At 35.3% G+C, this 18,267-nt stretch overlaps 1 protein-coding gene across 2 annotated transcripts; it reads left to right on the top strand.

Annotated features, from left to right (window-relative positions):
* On the top strand, positions 1-18,156 carry MS3_00007482 (uncharacterized protein; the record flags this gene model as incomplete). 2 transcript variants are annotated; one of them, XM_012942911.3, is made up of 9 exons in its annotated part: positions 1,056-4,593; positions 5,115-5,303; positions 5,341-5,450; positions 7,012-7,160; positions 8,078-8,254; positions 8,881-8,995; positions 10,650-10,891; positions 13,243-13,347; positions 14,206-15,278. In XM_012942911.3, exons 1-9 carry the CDS (start codon positions 4,516-4,518, stop codon positions 15,276-15,278), a joined length of 2,238 nt encoding a protein of 745 aa, XP_012798365.3. In that variant the 5' UTR covers positions 1,056-4,515. The 2 variants fall into 2 exon arrangements, with proteins under 2 accessions (XP_051066301.1, XP_012798365.3); XM_051215764.1 differs by lacking the exons at positions 1,056-4,593; positions 5,115-5,303; positions 5,341-5,450 and adding exons at positions 1-58; positions 87-550 and having other exon boundaries at positions 7,012-8,254; positions 8,881-10,891; positions 14,206-18,156.
* Between the last annotated feature and the right edge of the window lie 111 nt (positions 18,157-18,267).

Raw genomic sequence — 18,267 nt, 5'->3', positions numbered from 1 at the left:
CGAGTCCTTGTTTCAAGTATGGAACGATGCCAACTACGAGAGACTAAGACGGTTAAAGGTCTGTCTGGCTTATCTTATTTGGACAGACTGAGACACCTCAACTTATTTCTGTTGTCTTATCGTGTAATACGGTGTGATCTAATGTTGGCTTATCGTGTACTGGACCATGACCTTGGTATGAATATGTCTTATCTTTTCCTTCCGTCTAGGACTGATCATTTGAGAGGACATCCGAAGGAAAATCAAAAACTTAGATCAAATCTTCTACACCTGGAGTTTCGTTTCTCTCACCGAGTAGTGAATTACTGGAACTCTTACCAGAACATGTAATATCAACACCTTATGTTGATATATTCAAAACGACATTGAACTTCTACAGTGCTAAAAACTGCAAGGATTGATTTAGACCCTTTTCCTTGTTACTGAAGACTAAGTAATTAAGTAATTTGTCAAAGGTTTATGCGGGCCAATTGGAGGTGACGGTACTTGGTATTACAGGGGTTCTTCCGTCGTATCTACTTATATTCGATGGACTTTAATTTTTCGCACAGTAAGCGTTTGGAACTTACATCCACAAATTTTTTTAAAAAGCTTCTACTATCGTGTGATATTTTGAGTGTATTCTTCTACAGGTTTCTTGCGTGATAGTTAAAATGTAAAAATTGACTGCGTTGTTGATAATAAAGACTTACGTTTGTCCATAGATAGATTGGTTTTCAACGTATCGAAAGTGAATCTGATTTTAGTTTTACTTGATATGGGGTGAATATACTTCCATACATCAACGGGTGTGTCTTGCTACTGCATTTGATAGATTTATTTATTTATTTGAACACAAATATTAATACAAATGGGCACTTGATACTGGATACATATACGCAACACATGTCAAATGATGTGTGTGTGGGCTATGATACTACACGAGTGCCCAAATCCAAGCAGGCATTTGATATGTGATAACAAGTACCCAAGAAACAGTGAAGTAAATTACGATGAAATGCGCCAAAATGTTTATTTTGCCACCTGCAGTAGGGGGACAGTATGAATTCTCTTTAATTCATTCTTGGACGAGAAACGTCTCAGAATTTGCAGCAAATAGTTTACATTCCTTCTAAACAAGTACTCGCAAGACCATCTACTGCTAGCCCTTGTTCCTTCAAGGAGACAGACTTTTCTACAGTCGATCGGACTTAGAGATATGCTATGTGTTTTAAAAGACGTATATTTACAAAAGTCGTAATCACAATCCACAAGATACAAATCTATAAATATTACCTTTAGAAAACCATACATCTTATGAATAACTGATTAGCACATAAATGACTACGTTACTAGAAGGTAATGTTTCAGTGAGAAATCATTGGAGTCATAGGAAGACCTAGACTTGATTAATCTGTTATTGCCTATATCAGTAATCAGTCCAGGCTTGCCTTGCACTATTATTGTGATGTCAGCTTGATTGCTATGCACATAGTAACATGTTTCTTAGAATCATGGTTGACCGTGGTTTGTTTCGTAGCCAATGATATCTCTAGCTTGCAGCCTGTTACAAAAAAATCCCTGCGTAACGCTGTATTTATTTATTTATTTATTTGAACACAAATATTGGTACAAGGGGCACCGTATACATATGCTCAACACAAGTCACTTGATTTGTTTATAGGCTGTGATACTAGCCGGGTGTCCAGACGGAAGCAGGTGGTTTTCTTAGGGGGTCACACTCGAGTTTTTCGACCTAAATGTCAGATCCACAAGGCAGTGGAGCGACGTCATGAGATGCAGTCCCATGGTGGTCGGTGACCGATAATTGGTCCATACGCCATTTATTCCCTCAGGATCCTGAGGCCTATGTGCACCACTGGTTTGGAATCAAGGTTTTCCAACTCCATCAGTTGGATGCTCCATATCGACCAACCCGGTGAAAGCGCCGGGTCTAGGTCTTCCTATGACTCCAATGATTTCTCACTGAAACATTACCTTCTAGTAACGTAGTCATTTATGTGCTAATCAGTTATTCATAAGATGTATGGTTTTCTAAAGGTAATATTTATAGATTTGTATCTTGTGGATTGTGATTACGACTTTTGTAAATATACGTCTTTTAAAACACATAGCATATCTCTAAGTCCGATCGACTGTAGAAAAGTCTGTCTCCTTGAAGGAACAAGGGCTAGCAGTAGATGGTCTTGCGAGTACTTGTTTAGAAGGAATGTAAACTATTTGCTGCAAATTCTGAGACGTTTCTCGTCCAAGAATGAATTAAAGAGAATTCATACTGTCCCCCTACTGCAGGTGGCAAAGTAAACATTTTGGCGCATTTCATCTTAATTTGCACCAAATTTATATCAAGAATATCGCCTCAGTTTAATTCTTTCCGTTTAGTTTTGGATAGGTTTACAGGCGAAATGGGGTTTTTACAGAACAAAAATAAAAAATGAACATTTAAATATACTATGCGATTTCGAAAGTCAATTTTGTTAGTCAGTCTCACTGTTACCAATTGATACGTTTACTGCCATATCATGATATAAGATCAAATACGAGAAACCGAAATTCGCTTATCTGTGCTTGACATTTTATTAGCTTTCATTTTTAAATATTGACCAGGTCCTCTTCTGATCGAGTGTGGTTATTATATTTTTTACGTAACCTCTGTCGTTCTTAGTCCTCAGGAGTAGGAATAAAAACCTGTTATTTTCGTAATTAACTACTAATCTCTCGGTGCTGTCGAATTTTAGTTTCCTGAAAGCATATTTTTGGTCGTAAATATTGCCATCTTGAGATTTCAAACATTTTAATATATCCTCTTCAGTTCCCCTCTTGATTCACAATAAGAAGAGGGTAAAAAGTTCTGAGTTTTTTTTTCATTCGATAATACTACGATGTCTCTCCATCACTTTAGTTTCCATCTTTTTAACCTCATACTAAACAAAGGTTCAGTGTCTTAACTTCCATACTTTTAATAATTTTTAATATACGTCTATCATAAAAGCGGGAATATTCTTGTCAAAACCTGAGTAAAAATAGCGAAACATTACTTTTAGATATTTCCACCTTTAAACACTCTTTGTAAAGACATTTCCATATACACTACATCTTCTGCAAAGAGCCCGTTTAAACGATTACTTAAACTTATTTCAAGGCTTTTTAGTGTTTTTCTAAGTCTTTGTCACTAGACGTTATCAAAAGCTTCACTGAAATATGTAAATGAAGCATCAAGAAGTTCAATCCCATCTTTTATTGGAGCCCAGTTTTATCTTGAAGTGAAGCGCGTCACTCTGTTCCATGATAAAAAGCAGTTGGTTTCACGTGACACAAGACAATATCGCCGATTGTATTTCTTATCACTTCGATAACTATACTGATCTGACCGAATGGATGATATTTATTCTTCTGTTATCTATACTCGGTTTTATAATCTTGCTCTGTAAAGCCATTTAGTATTGATTCGAACCATGTAAATTTACGAATCTCTCTCATTTACTATCATAAACTGTTGCATCTATCAGAAGGGATTGTATTTTCACCTTTATAACGTTCACTTTCAATACACAATACTAAAATACTGACGTTGTGGTGAACGAGATGTGTGAGTGCGGTTATTGAGCATCTAAAATTTTACGTTAACAATATTTCCCAATATTATCAACCCAGCCGATGACTATTTGTTGATTGGGAAGAATATGTCTTATGCATAACACCACTCTTTATATACAGATTGCATTTCTCATCAGTAATAATGACATCTAAATAACTTTAACTTCAGACGAATTTTATACTGAATGCATGTGAAAAGTGAATGAAATAATCTCCCAAATATAACAGAATATCATACTAAAATAATCAATAACAGATTTTACCGAAACCTAGTTGAATATTAACTGAGCGATTTTCATATTGAACTAATCAACATCTCTACTCTTGATCGCCTCTTATCGTAAACAACCGAGGATCTGGTTAAATTGGCCGTTGCCTCGCAATGTAATAACAGCGAGAAGAAATCAAGATTCATAGCAGAGACGTGGATGTAATAGTAGTGTCTATGGTTTTAATGAAGCTAACTTAAAAATATGATTCAGAAATGGAGAATGAGAAGTATGAGTGTTGAATCGCAAGACAAATTTTTGGCCTTTCCACCGAACGTCTTCAATTACTGGTCACGATAATCGTGAGGACACCAACACAACAACCTGTTTAGACCAATGGTCATTGACTTTATAGACTAACGACGCTCCTTGGTTTGACCATACGTAGCTTTCTCCCAACCTACTCTTACATCAGCCATCATTGGTCACCATGGTAGGCGGTGAACGGGCATATTATGCAATAGGCGTCTCAAATACTTCGCCCGATGAATATTCACTACCCATCTTTAACTAGTATTCTGCATCTCTTCTCAGCATTGCTCATCTGGTGTTCCTAACTTACCCAACAAATGCTTCAAAGGTACTTATAATCAGATACTGCGTACCTACGGATATCCTCTGTTTAAAGACCGTGTTTTGCAACCATAAAATGGGACAGAATGAACTACAACTAGCTATGCTCGTCCTTTGGTTGACAGAGAGACGTGTTGCCCACACCACGGGTGACGTAAGTTAGCAAAATCCAACCGAACTTTCCGAATCTTTGCCGTGATTTCATCAGACAATGGCCTTTGAGGTGGAACCGTCAGGACAAGTGAAGTGGTGGACCCATCCAGGTACTTCACTCCCCATCATTATTTCAGGGGTTGACACAAATAAGTCCTAATTCAACATTTTGTGTCTAGAAGGAGATAAGTAGATCTCAAACATGTTTTTATTATTACTTAATATATTCAAAAGATTGCCTTTTGTCCGAGTCTTTACTAGACAGAAATATGTCATCCATGTACTTTAAGTTAACGAGTGAGTTTTCTGGCAAGGGGTCAATTCTTGGAAAGCTAGTTGATAAGACAATGAATCTGTCAGTCTTCTATTTTTAAATCCATTCTCTTGTAGACGGTCAGCCTAGTTTGCTCCATATCATTCTGATTGGATGGGTCTACTTTTTTACTTTCAATCTATTATAATACATGTGAAACGGAAACCTGACGTAATATTATTCACTTTTCTTGATGTATTTGTCACCAGCTTTTTATCACTTTTATAACTGGAAAGGTTTCTCTTTCTTTTCTGGTAATCGATTCTGAAAATGAAGATCTGTGTGACTTTAAGAACGTTTTTTTAATTTTTAGCTTCAGCATGTTTGGTGAGTGCAGAATACTGAATGAAATGAGTTTAGAAAGAAGTTCTCGAGAAGTTGTATACATTAAAGCCAAAGTAAGATCAACACTTCTTCATAGCTCAAGTCTTTTAGCTTAGCACAGAAACTGGTACTGACCAATATAAGAAATTCGCAATTGATCCAAATATTACAGATTACAAAGTTCTTTTGGGTTTGCTGCGTAAATGCTTTGATATTAACTGGTAAACTATTTGTCTATTAGCAGACTTTAAAAAAATGGTTATTTAGTGGTATCTTATAATGTGAAACATCTCATGAATAAACAAAGCAGATGATCAAAATTTTTGTCATAATCTTCCCGTTTTGTGATTGTGTTGTATCTAGCATCGACAGAATTAAGTCGATTTGGGGAGTAAATAAGTGTGTCTAGAAGGAGGATTAATAACAAGAAAGACTTCATATGGTGTAGATACATATCGGCTGAATTAATATAATATTTATCGCACACGTTTGGTCATGATTTCTAGGCGTCGTATTGACTTAATTATATTTGGAGTTGAACAGTCCTCAGACTAAAAAATGACATATCCATATTTTTTACCACAGGCCATATTAAATAATTGCTAGGTAGAGTGCACAAAATAACGGTAATTAGTGGTAAGAGACATTCATCCACAAGTCCTTTCATATTTGCATTCAATGCTCAAAAATCTTATCCCTGCTAGTATATGCTCATTTTATTTACAATATTTGGAATGTACTTCGAACATTTGTGTGGTTGTTTCTAATGTCTTCTCGACTGAAAATACTTTATTGGCCTGTCAAAATGGTGTACAATATGGTGGTTTTGAAAGGAACTATTTCTTAAATAAGGTATGAAACAAGTTCACAATTGTATTGAAAATATTAGATAGCAAACATAAATACCGATGCTGAAGTTATTTTTGATGTAAATAACTAAACATTTTTAAGATAGTAGAAAATTAAATGCTGAATTGCCCTTCAATACTTACGGTATTCACGCTGTACTTTTCAGCCCAACAACTAGAAATACTTTCCAACTAACTTTACATTTCATATTGCTATACTACTGTGAAAAGCTTTTCGGAGGAAATTTGTCTTAGAAGCGAGCCTTCATCATTTACCTCAGTTTCATTATCTCTATTTGTGAAACCACGACAGTCATGATATGACTTCCTCATTTGACATGGGTTAGTTTCAGTCAGTCAGTAACAACGTAGAACTTTGTACGTACGTACATCAGTTCGAGTTGCCACACCACATTAGCATACAGATGCAGTGGTCGATTCAAATCCCGTAGTAGTAGAGGTAATAAGAGTATAAGCAGTAATCGGGAAGATTAGTGTTTGGAAATGTTACTTAAAGAGTATAATACAGTGAAATAAATTTGAGAGGAGAAAAAAAGAGACAAGGAGGAATAAGGAGATCAAAATTTGGGAGAACACAAAGAGTGTATGCACCTGCGCCATTGCAAACGATTTTGAGTCATGTCATTCAGGGTCTCTAACCATCGGTTGCTATCATCTCGCGGTCCCCAACTAGGTAGTCTACACCTACGAGATCTATCATTACCCTATGCATCCTGATTCTTTAAAGTCAAGTGACTTAATATTTTTACTTCTACTTGTTAAACACAGTATACATCCTGTAAAGGAATCCTTACATTATATCTAGCGAATATTCCTAATTATTCATATCTGTTGAAGTGATTCACACACATGTTTATCACACACTTAACAAAGTACCTAAAAGAAACTATATTATTTGTTGGTTTAATTTTAGTGATTTCTCGGTGTGTTACTTGGCTATTGATGAATTCGGTGAACAGTTTTATTTACCTTTACAGTCCGACTGGGATCTGGATGCGTCGATAGTCACGTCATCTGATTCCACTTTACGACTTAAAATAACCCTAAAGCCTAAAGTTTCTGGTATGTTTTTTAAATGTTTTGTTTTTTTCACTAGCTTTGCTTAGTGAATGATTTGAATACAGTAAAGTAGGATAATGTAAAGCTTCTGGGAAAAGTTCCTTAGTGATTTGACCACTTGAATTCTGACATTTGTCACGTAAAGAGATATCTTCTCGTACTAAGAATGATCTCACACTTATTGTGTAGGTCCTACATCTCATCCTATCTACACAACAGTAGGTAGAACAGGTTTTGAATCTTCCTTCAGTTGGTTAAAATATCTTCACAAACTCTGTGATCTACAGTCCCATTCGGATTGTAGAAACCGAAGGCAAGTGCATTCCTATCAATTACATTGTATTATTCACTCCAGGTCTATACTGTATCTATTGTTTTCTAAATGCTTTGCTCATAACAGTTTTTTTGAAAAAAATACTAGAAAAATTTGGTTAGAATTCATTTTAAGTTAGAGTCGAACGGATTAACTCATATTATACATTAATTGTCATTTCGACCATTCTTTTGATTAATACTCTTACTTACAATCCGATCCCACTGTTAATTTGTCGTTTCTAATCCAGATTTTCAGTAAAATTACTATCTTTCATTTTATAGTTCTGACTTCTTTCAGAACTGTTAACATGGTACATATAGTTTCAAGTGGAACTTGAAGTTTCCATTTTCAACTTTCCCAATAATATTTCTATTCTCATCATGTTCAATATTTAAATACTGCTCAGTGTTAAAAGTCTATTTTGTTCGAATTACCGGTATTTATAATTAAAGATCTCTAGTAGGAGCTAATTAATTTACGGACTATGAATTCTTTAGGTCGAAAATGAAAATAAGTGTTCTTCACATTTCAGAGGTTAATCACGTGTTTTACTTTTCAATAGTTCACTTCATTCTACACATCATCTCTCTCTATTCCAAATTAGATCTTCAAGACTGGGATATTATTATTCCAAGTGGTGTTCAGTCTATCTCCAGAAGAAGAAAGTCACAAAATGATACAAAAAATGGTCTAACATTCAGTGATTCTAAAGGACCATCACTTTTTTCACAAATTACTCAACGACTTGAAAAAACTGTTGCAAATATGCGCAAGGCTATAGGTAAGACTATTTGCCCGTTTATACAGTTCTTTTATCAGGTAAAAAAAAAGCTTAACTATATGATACAAAATTTCTGTAGCCTGAAGTTTCAATGTTCAGTACTTCTTGTAACTTAAATTGATGAGGATGTGTTACTAGCAAAGGAAAGTCTCCCATAGGAACGTTTTAGGTAGTAACTCAAGCTGAAGATAAACGTAGTCTTGATTTAAACTTGTTTTATTTCAGTACGTTGTTGTAAGCCAAGTTTTAAATCAATACATGATAACTTAGAAAAATTCGTACTGAAAAGTGATGTAATTCAAAAAATTCCCAGCAATCAAGGGGTTCTGTACTTTTGCTTCATTTATGATGTACATTGTGATTTGAGACATTAATCTCGATCCAATTTTCCGTTTGTCCCGATAAAATAGCATAGTTATTCCCAAATAGCGTCTTTCAAACAGAGTCGTGATTCAGTGAGTTATTCATTCGACTTCCCATCAATGAATTATGGCTTTAAATTTGGATCCCACTTGTAGTAATGTAGGTAATCGGATGGTATCGTTGACCTCACAAATTAATTGTGCATTAGAGCCTTATATGTAAATTAACAACTTTACTTTTCTACACTGTTATTACTGTTCCAGGAATTGGAATGGATGGTGATGATATGTTTCACACTATCCATCCTCCGATATCAGAATTACAAATGAGATTATACATGGATGATAATGGACGCATTATATATCTAAATCAATTCTAGTAAGTACTGCATATTTCATCCAGTTTTGATGTATTGTTAGTTTATTAAACTGAATTGGGTTTAAATACTGCAGTTTTATATTTTCCCAAGAATAAGCCTTAGTTTAACAAATGTTAGTGGACACTTTTCAATAACTTGTTCAAAAGATTAGTAAAAACCCTTCCAACATATTACGGAACCAATTATCCCTACATTTCAGGGAAAAAGTAATTTATTTATGTGTTATTTCTTGAGTGTTATACGATATAATTCTGCAAAACTAATTTCACTATAATATAAATTGTTTACTGAATAAGGAATTATTTACTTCATTTTAATCCACGCGATTTATGTCCAAGTGATGTGCTTGATTGCTATTACGAGTTCACTATACTCGGTAGCCGGAACGAAGGTCAAAGATACAGTGACACGATAGGCTATTCTAATCCATTGTCCTCGGCCCTGCTAACTAAATCAAGAGGTCTTGATGAGGCGTAGAGAACGTATTCTACAAGCACCCAGAAAATACAAGGTCACTAAGCACACAAATCAAGCTTATTTATACAATGATAGAAACGCCCTTGGGAGAGCCACAAAATAGCGTACTAAAAAATTCCGTCAACCAATGACAGTTAAGGATTTCCGAGTGGGAATTTTAAGCTGTAGGTCACCTAAGCGTCTCTTGGCACGAAAACATAAATTTCAAATTTTTAGAATAAAATTACAAAATTAGGACCTTTTTCAAGTGAGTTCTGGGGATCTAACGTCTTCAACACTAAATTATAGCGGCTAGGTTTCCCAAACTGAATTAGGTGGAGCAGAGTTCAAACTGGCAACTTACTTGTTAGAAGTCAGAGTGCTTTAACTCATTTCAGCACAGGGTGTTAACAATCTTAATTTCAATCAAAAAACTTTGCTAGTGAAGCACTTAACTGATTTTTAAAGATTCTATTAAGTAATAGAGACTATATTGTTTCACCTAAGATTTCATGTCCTGTACAAAAATTTGACAACTCATTTCTACATTTTGTTGTAATTTTTAAATTCAGCTTCTCCGGTTGTTAGGGTTGATTTACTCTTCAAAATAAATAAAACTCAACATTTATATCGTTGAGGTGTTTTGTAGATATGTGGCTCAATATTCTGTTTCCAGCTTCTGATTCACAAGTTTAAAGCCTATGTTTATTTTGACTTTTAGGTTGTATTTTTAAGGTTGCTTTACTCAACCTTCTTAGCGTTTCTGGACATCATTAGCACAAAATTGAAAAAAAAGACGGTCTCATAGAGATTTCTGGAATGTAGTTACTAGTCCAGTCTGTTGATTTGATATATAACTGGGTGTTATTTTCATCTCTAATCGTGTGGTTATTGCTATTCTACACATGTTTTAAAGAGCTTTACCTTGACTTTGGTATTTTTGTACTAACTTTCTTATTGACTACCACCGCAATAATATTCGTGATCCTACAGCTCAATTAAACAGTTCAAAATGTTCTGACCAGAAAAATCAATACTCTACCTTTTGATGCATTGTATTTCTGTGATACCTTGCATCGACTCTTTAATTATGATTGTTAGTCCTGTCCAATAAAATAAAATTGTTAAGTACAGTGTTTATAAAACGCCTACACATTCTCCGATTACAGTATGCTAAATAAATTATTTTTTTGTCAGCCTAGATGTTTATCTAAATGGTCTAGAGCACAGTTTACGTAAAGTTGGTTGGCGTATATTATTATCAGTTTGTCCAGCGGACACAACCGGTCAAGAACGTTTTCATTTACTGGATATCAAAGCGCAACAGTATGCTACTCTTAAGGAAAATTGGAAAAAGTTATACGTAATGGGTTTGATGTCTGAACATCAACTATCTACATTAGCTTCAATAAGCATAGATGTTGTTCGTACAGATTGGAGTAAGCTTTTTTCCCGTAAATATTTTTCCAGGATTCTTACTTGGTGATTAAATTTCTTTATTCAACGTTTAACTTGTCGTTACAGTAGTTTTATTCCAGAAATTATTAAGAAAACTTATTTCTACCAGTTGACGAGTGTGATTATCTCGCTAAGAACCGTTTGCTGTTCCCGTAGACATTCTGATATTATCTGAAGATTTTCATTATAATTTATTCTATATGAGTAAATTTAATTTAATTAAGTTTTTAAAAAAACAATGCGGAAAAATATGACAAATTAAAATTAAACCTTCCTAAAATTGTAGCAAGCCGAAATAATTTGTACTACTGAAAAGAATCTGGCGCCTTCGTGATGTTAGTCTGGCTGTAAGAGGTCGGATCTACAACGCGTCGGTGAGAGCAGTTTTGCTCTATGCTTGTGAAACCTGGCCTCTCCGAGTTGAGGATGTTGGACGACTCTCTGTGTTCGATCATCGTTGTCTCCGAAGGATTGCTGACATTCAGTGGCAACACCATGTCAGTAATGCAGAGGTTCGGCATCGTGTGTTCGGGCACAGAGATGATAATTCAATTGGTGTCACCATCTTGAAACACCGACTTCGGTGGCTTGGGCATGTTCTACGAATATCGTCCCAGAGAATTCCACGTCGTGCATTATTTGCCGACTCTGGGACTGGTTGGAGAAAGCGGAGAGGTGGTCAGTGTATGACATGGTGTCGTGGTATGAAAGAAAGCTGCAAAGGACTGGCTTGTGTCGGTCCTTCACGACTCCCTGGTTGGGGTTCGAGAGATGGTGCTACACAGTGGCTAGAAACGTTATCAGATATGGCTCAGAATAGAAGCCAGTGGCGATCCTGCTGTAACCTTCTTTTACTTTCTTCACAAAAATTGGTTGTATCTCCCTTACCTGAAAGATTTCTTCTGATTGTACCTTTCCGTTCCCTCGTTACTACTGCACTACCTTACACCAATCTCTTCGTTATTGTTCTCTTTTTCTTTTACGCTCCTTAGTTTCTTTTCTTTCTATTTCTCTTCGAATTCTCATTGTTTTGTGTGGCGCATATATATTGGCGCTCTCCTGTACCAATATTCATGTGTTCAAATAAATAAATAATAATATTTGCTGCTAATACTATTATATTAATGATTCTGAGGCGTGTGGCTATTGTTCTAAAGTATACAGGTGTTAATGACAAAATTACGTATATTAGGTTTTAAAATTGCTGTGTATCAGGCTACCTGCTCAGTATACCTATGATTCACCAGTCAGTAGTGATTATTTTACTTCCTTTCTTTTTGCATGCAGCTCATGAAGTGTAAAGTTGGGAGTGATGTATATACCCCTAAATGAATTATCATGCTAAAGATTGAGAGTTATTATCTTTAAAAATTGGGATTTTATCAATTTTTTTTAATTTTGAAGTTAGTTTTTATTACTGGGGAGCTAGTGCTTCTTAACCTGGGACTTATCAGTTCGCATTGAGACACATACAATCCCACAAAGTACAGGATCCTGGGCTTTCAAATAAAATTAGTTCTAATTATTTTCTAAATATTACATTGTACACACGGATTAAGCATCCAGTACTTCATGAATGGTTAGTGCATCTTACATTTAGTTCAAGAATAGTCCAGTTCAGTGATAAATAAATACTTGAAGGAAGTTTGTAGTTAGTTATTTAGTTATCCTGTCTTATCCTCTCAACCTCCATCTCTTACCTACTCTTGTGTCAAATCTCTGTGTAAGCTTAAAGTATGTTATGACTACGATAAATGTTTATAGAGTGCTAGATGGTTGAAGGCAATCTGTAAGAAGCTCTAAACTTAGGTTTGATACTAGTTGGTAGTCGTTTGGAATTGTTTATCTACACTCTTGAGAGGTCTGATGCTGTTCATAGAACTCGAGTTCACATAACTGATTGTCGTAGTCAGTGGGCTATTTGAATCTTGACTCACGAAGTACTGGACTTTCAACAATAATTAATCAGATAGTGACAGCTGATTTCTGACAAATGTTATCCAACAACAGACCGTGATCACTGGACTACTACTAGTCATCTGACATTAATTAACTCTTAGTGTGGTGTCGCGTCACCCAAACGAACAAATATACCGCAGTTTAATTGACTGAGTTCAACCATTACTGAAGGTTATAAAATGTGATATTTGGCTATTAATAAGCATTCAGTTAATGTTTTCTGAGATTAATGTACGTGTGACCATCCGTTAAATCTTATAAATATTACCTAAATGATTGTCACGAAATTTTTAATTGTCTTCATCATTTGTTGTTTTTGTTATCTTCCTACGTTTCTTGATCGGTACTTTCTTTCATTCTGCACCTATTGTAGAAGAAGACTATTATCGTTCTGTTGGCAACCATCATCGAGTGTGTCAATTGTTTGATATTCTAGCTACTTATTGTATACATCACCCAAATATTGGATATTGTCAAGGTTAGTTGATCAGCTACTTCTTTTTAATTTACATATTATTAACATTCACTAGTAGAAATATCAGTATTATTATCGCTATCGACTGAATACGTTTATTGGGAATCATAGGTTACCGGATATTTGTTTGGTTTTTTGTGGGACACCCCGAATGTATATACTCATAAAATGCGAATGAACATCCACTGGGTTAAATGTTCAAATACCGCCTTATCTACTTTGATTCTAGTTACTGAATAGTTTATCTGTCAGTTTCACAAAATAGTCACAAGATCGTGTACGTTGTGCGCTTGGTCACAATATGCACAACTTCCTGTTAAATAACCAGTAGTCAGCCCACAAAATTGTTAATTATCCTGTTTGATAATACTTTTATTATCTCCTAGTTGATAATTACCCCGATAGCTTCAATATATAATTTTGGGAATACTTATCAAAACCATCCAGATATCTCAAAACTTGACAAATTTTGACTAGTTTTACTTTATCTAAATTGAAATTATTCAAGTATTATATAAAGATATGAAACCTAACAAAATTGCGTGACGTAGTGATATGCAGAGCCAATCAGAAGTAGTATCTATGCACTTTATTCGGTAGTTCAGTACACTTTCTCGCTCACTTTTGTGTTTTCGCTTAAGTAGTCTTTTTTTTTAGAAAAAAAAATGATTGTATTCTACTACTATCTACTTGTTTTTGAGTACCTTTGTAAATGAAACTGATCACTGAACGATATTAGTCTGTGTTTATTTATTTATAATGACTAGCTACATATGTTATTACTGGAAAAATTCCCCTTTTAAATCAATGTAGGTTTTTCCTCGTTTGCTGTTAATCACAAATGTTTTCTTATTTTTGTAGGTATGTCAGATTTGGCCAGCCCATTATTAGTTGTTCAAAGTGATGAAGCATTGGCATATCTCTCGTTTTGCGCTTTAATGCAACGTGTTAAATTCAAATTTGGTGATACGCAGCAATCTATATTAATTAACAATATGCAAGATTTACACGATCTTCTAACGTATACAGATGGTGAATTAGCACAATTTTTCCGTGAACATAATTTAGCCAACATGTATTTTACTCAACGTTGGTTTGTCTTAGAATTAAAACGTGAATTTAACTTTGATGAATCTTTACGTATGTTTGAATCACAATGGGCTGCTTTATGTCTTGTAAAAAATAATAGTTTAACTGAAATTGAAACCTGCAATTCTAAATCTGAAGGTTATCTTGTTTTAACTGATGGTACATGTAATTTGTACATGCCGAATTCTTCATTCACGTCAACAAATTCTCTTAACTGGTATCATTACACAGCAAGAGATGTTAGTCTAATCAATTCTTTAATAGGTTCAAATTATGTTGTTGACTTGAAAAGAAAAGGTTGCACTACTGTGTTTAACCCAGACATGGTTAGACAAGACCATCCATCTTCTGCTTCTTCCCCTCCTCAATTTATCCCTTCTGATGCCCACTTCTCATGTAAATTATCTAATGAAGATGATCATTCTGGAAATCCACAACAAACCTCATCTGAGACGTTAATTACAGAAACTCAATTTGAAATTATCTCTAATGAATCACTATTGGATTTTACAAACTCTATAAAAAAACAGTCTTTACATTTGACACCAACTAAACGACTATCTTCATTTTCTATTGAAAATGAACCTATTCATATTAGAACCAGTGTAACACATTTACGACCACCGAATCAATTCGGTCAAGGTAATCCATTTCTCCTGTTTCTCAGTTTATCATTAATCTTAGAATATAAAGAGGTAATTATGCTAGAAATTAAAGAACCTGGGGATATTATACAATTCTATCAACAACAATCTGGTAAACATAATTCTTCTAGAATATTATGTCGTGCGAAAAAGTTATTTAATAAATACTTGGAAGAAAATAATTTCCAATTTTTTAGTTAAACTTTATATACTAATAACTGTACAGTCGTAGAAAAAAAATCCAGCTAATACAGACTCACTTAACCATACATGACATTACTGTGTTCTCATTTTGTATCATTATTTTGTTTTCTCTTAATTATTTTATTTTTAATGTTAACTTTGTATTGTTATTATTACTACTTTTGTTAATTAACCAACATTACTTCGAAACAGATCTTACAGTACAACAACAACCTATTTTCACTGTGATAATCAACATATCTATTTCTCTTTCAGATTTTGAAATAAAAATATTTTCGTATTTTCGTTGTGTATTATCTTGCTTTCCGTATTGAAAACTGGTGTTAACAAAAATGTGTATTTAAATGATGATGATGATGATGATAATGAAATTTCGAAATACTGATAATATTGCAAAAACATTTTTGAGGAAATATTTCTATGCAGAAAGTTAAAACTTCAGTTGGCCATTTACCGGTTGGAATATATTTCAAGGAATGTAGCTATGATCGTGCAATTGTGTGTGTATCAGTGTTACTTGTCCTAGTGTAATACGTTTGTAAAAATAACACCTGTTTGTTGGTTATGTCACATCAATACCCGATCTAGTTTACCATAGTCGAGTGTTTATTAATTACTTCATAATATAATTTAAATCATGAAGCAATCAATGTTAGACCACCATTGAAAACCTGGAAGCACTGGATGGCCGTTTCGTCCTAGTAAGGGACTCCTCAGCAGGAAGATGGTCGTACAATATCGTGGGTTAGTTGACGTTAAACATTAACACCGCTGGATGTCGAGTTAGTGGACTAGAAGCTAAGCGTTCGTGCGTGGGACTGGAGATCCTGGGTTCGAGTCCCGATTGCGTGATCGTGGATACACATTTTCGACGTATCCCACACTAGGACGAGACGGTTGTCCAGTGCTTCCAGGTTTTCAGTGGTGGTAAAATTCAACAATGTCCACAACCCCATACTTCATAAGTGTCATATAAGTTGTTCACTGATTATGGTAGTTAACTAACCGTATCGAAATCCATAAAAAGTAAATAAATATACAGGGAGATTGTTCAACTCAAATGTACATTAAACAAATTGAATCTCCTACAAACAAATATACAGCTAAAAACTGATGGGAGATAAATTTAATAGATAAGTGGAGCAGTCATTTTGGCGTATATATACGTAGTAAATATGGAAAGATAAGTATGCGTAAATCAGAGAACAAGTTTAACACTGGGTCGTCAGAATGTAGCGTTTAAAACGGGAGGATTTGTATTCCTAAAGCTGTATGTTTTATCAAAATGCACAGAATAATATAGATTTACCCAGTTCATCAAAACACTACCACACTACGTGTTATCATTGGAAGAGTAATTCAGCACATCAGTACTCACATATAACTCCTCATGTAATTCGGTTCCGGACCACAATGCAATAAAGATAGAATCACTAGAACTTTCCCACTCTCATTTCAATACTTCAGGTATCACAACAGCGTACGGTTTAACCAGATACTAAGTCGAAACAAGTATTGGCACCACATATTTCTCTGCTTATCTCTAAATAGGTTAGATGGTGCTTGACTAAGTAACTTAACAGTTAAAAGTCGCTGCCTCCAGCGAGGATTCCATGGCCGAAAGAATTTGAGGACGGAGATGTGCCGGGATTCCTGAAGGAGTTTGAGGCCGTTGCGTAGCTAGTGGGATTAAAGGAGCTGAAATAAGTGGCAACGGACGTTTCAACGAAGAAACCAAACGTTGACGAGCTGTGAACAAAGTATACGAAACTGTTCACTGGAGACGGAGAGCCGTACGGATTTGGTGACAAAGTAAAGCACGAAATCCCGATAAAGAACGATCGAGTAAATATATTTGCAACACGTCGTGTCCCTGTGCATTTAGAGGCTGAAGTAAATCCATATGTTGAAAGGTATAGTTAGGGAAGCGCACAGCCCATATAGCTCGCCGGTACTCTTAGTAAAGAGACTGAATGGAAAGTTTAGATTTTGTGTCGATTTTAGAGAACTGAAACCTTGTGCATTGCCAACAGTGGTGGGAACATAAGATCGGCTACAAAATGCCTATAAAAGAGAGCGATTGAAACAAGGCCGCATTTACAGTACGTGATAAACAGAATCAATTTAAAAGAATGCCGTCTGGGTTGGCGGGTGCACCGTTTACATGCAGAAGGTTAATGACGCTACTGTTCAGGGGTCTAGAAAACATCGAGGTATATGGGGACTATATAGTTGTTTACAGCCGGACAGAAACATATCACGTCAAGCATGTGGAAGCAGTCTTAAAATGAATTTGGACTTCGAATTAATAAGGACAAGTCGCAGATAGAGAAAAGTAGTGTCACTTAGTTGGGACATAAAGTGAGAAATGGGGAAATAAAACCACTGCCGAATAAAATTCTAACCATAAAGAACATTACAGTTCTTAATTCGAAAAGGAAATCGAGACAGTTCCTGGGAAGGAGATCGTTCTAGAGTTGGTTTGTAAGGAACTTCAGCGATATAGAAGCACCCCTATATAAGTTTACATGGACTGAGATTGCCCAACAAACGTTCAACCGAATAAAAAACATGTTAGACAACCGCTAGATGACTATCAGACTGCCTGAACCCGAGAAACCGTTTACAGTGGCCACCGACGCAAGTGATCATGGTACAGGTGCCGTTTTGATTCAGTGTGATAGAGTGGTGGAATACGCGAGTTGCGTTCTCATACCCACTCAACAGAAGTATTCAACCATCGAAAAGTAGTGTTTAGCAATCGTGTAGGCAGCAGACAAATGGAGACCGTACCTTTTAGGTAAACGACAACTTTAAGAAAAGGAGGGAGGCAATAAGGAACGCGGAAAAAAACAAATATCAAACATAAAGGAGGGACAGCGGGGGAGGATAGGGAAGCCTTTTGCAGTGGGAGACCTAGTAAAATGTAGAGAACGGAAAAGTAACATAGCAGGGGGATCACTATCAAAAAAGCTGATCCCGAAGT

Source organism: Schistosoma haematobium, chromosome 4 (genome assembly GCF_000699445.3).
Source record: "Schistosoma haematobium chromosome 4, whole genome shotgun sequence".
NCBI lineage: Eukaryota > Metazoa > Platyhelminthes > Trematoda > Strigeidida > Schistosomatidae > Schistosoma > Schistosoma haematobium.
This window is presented reverse-complemented; position numbering and strand designations above follow the sequence as displayed.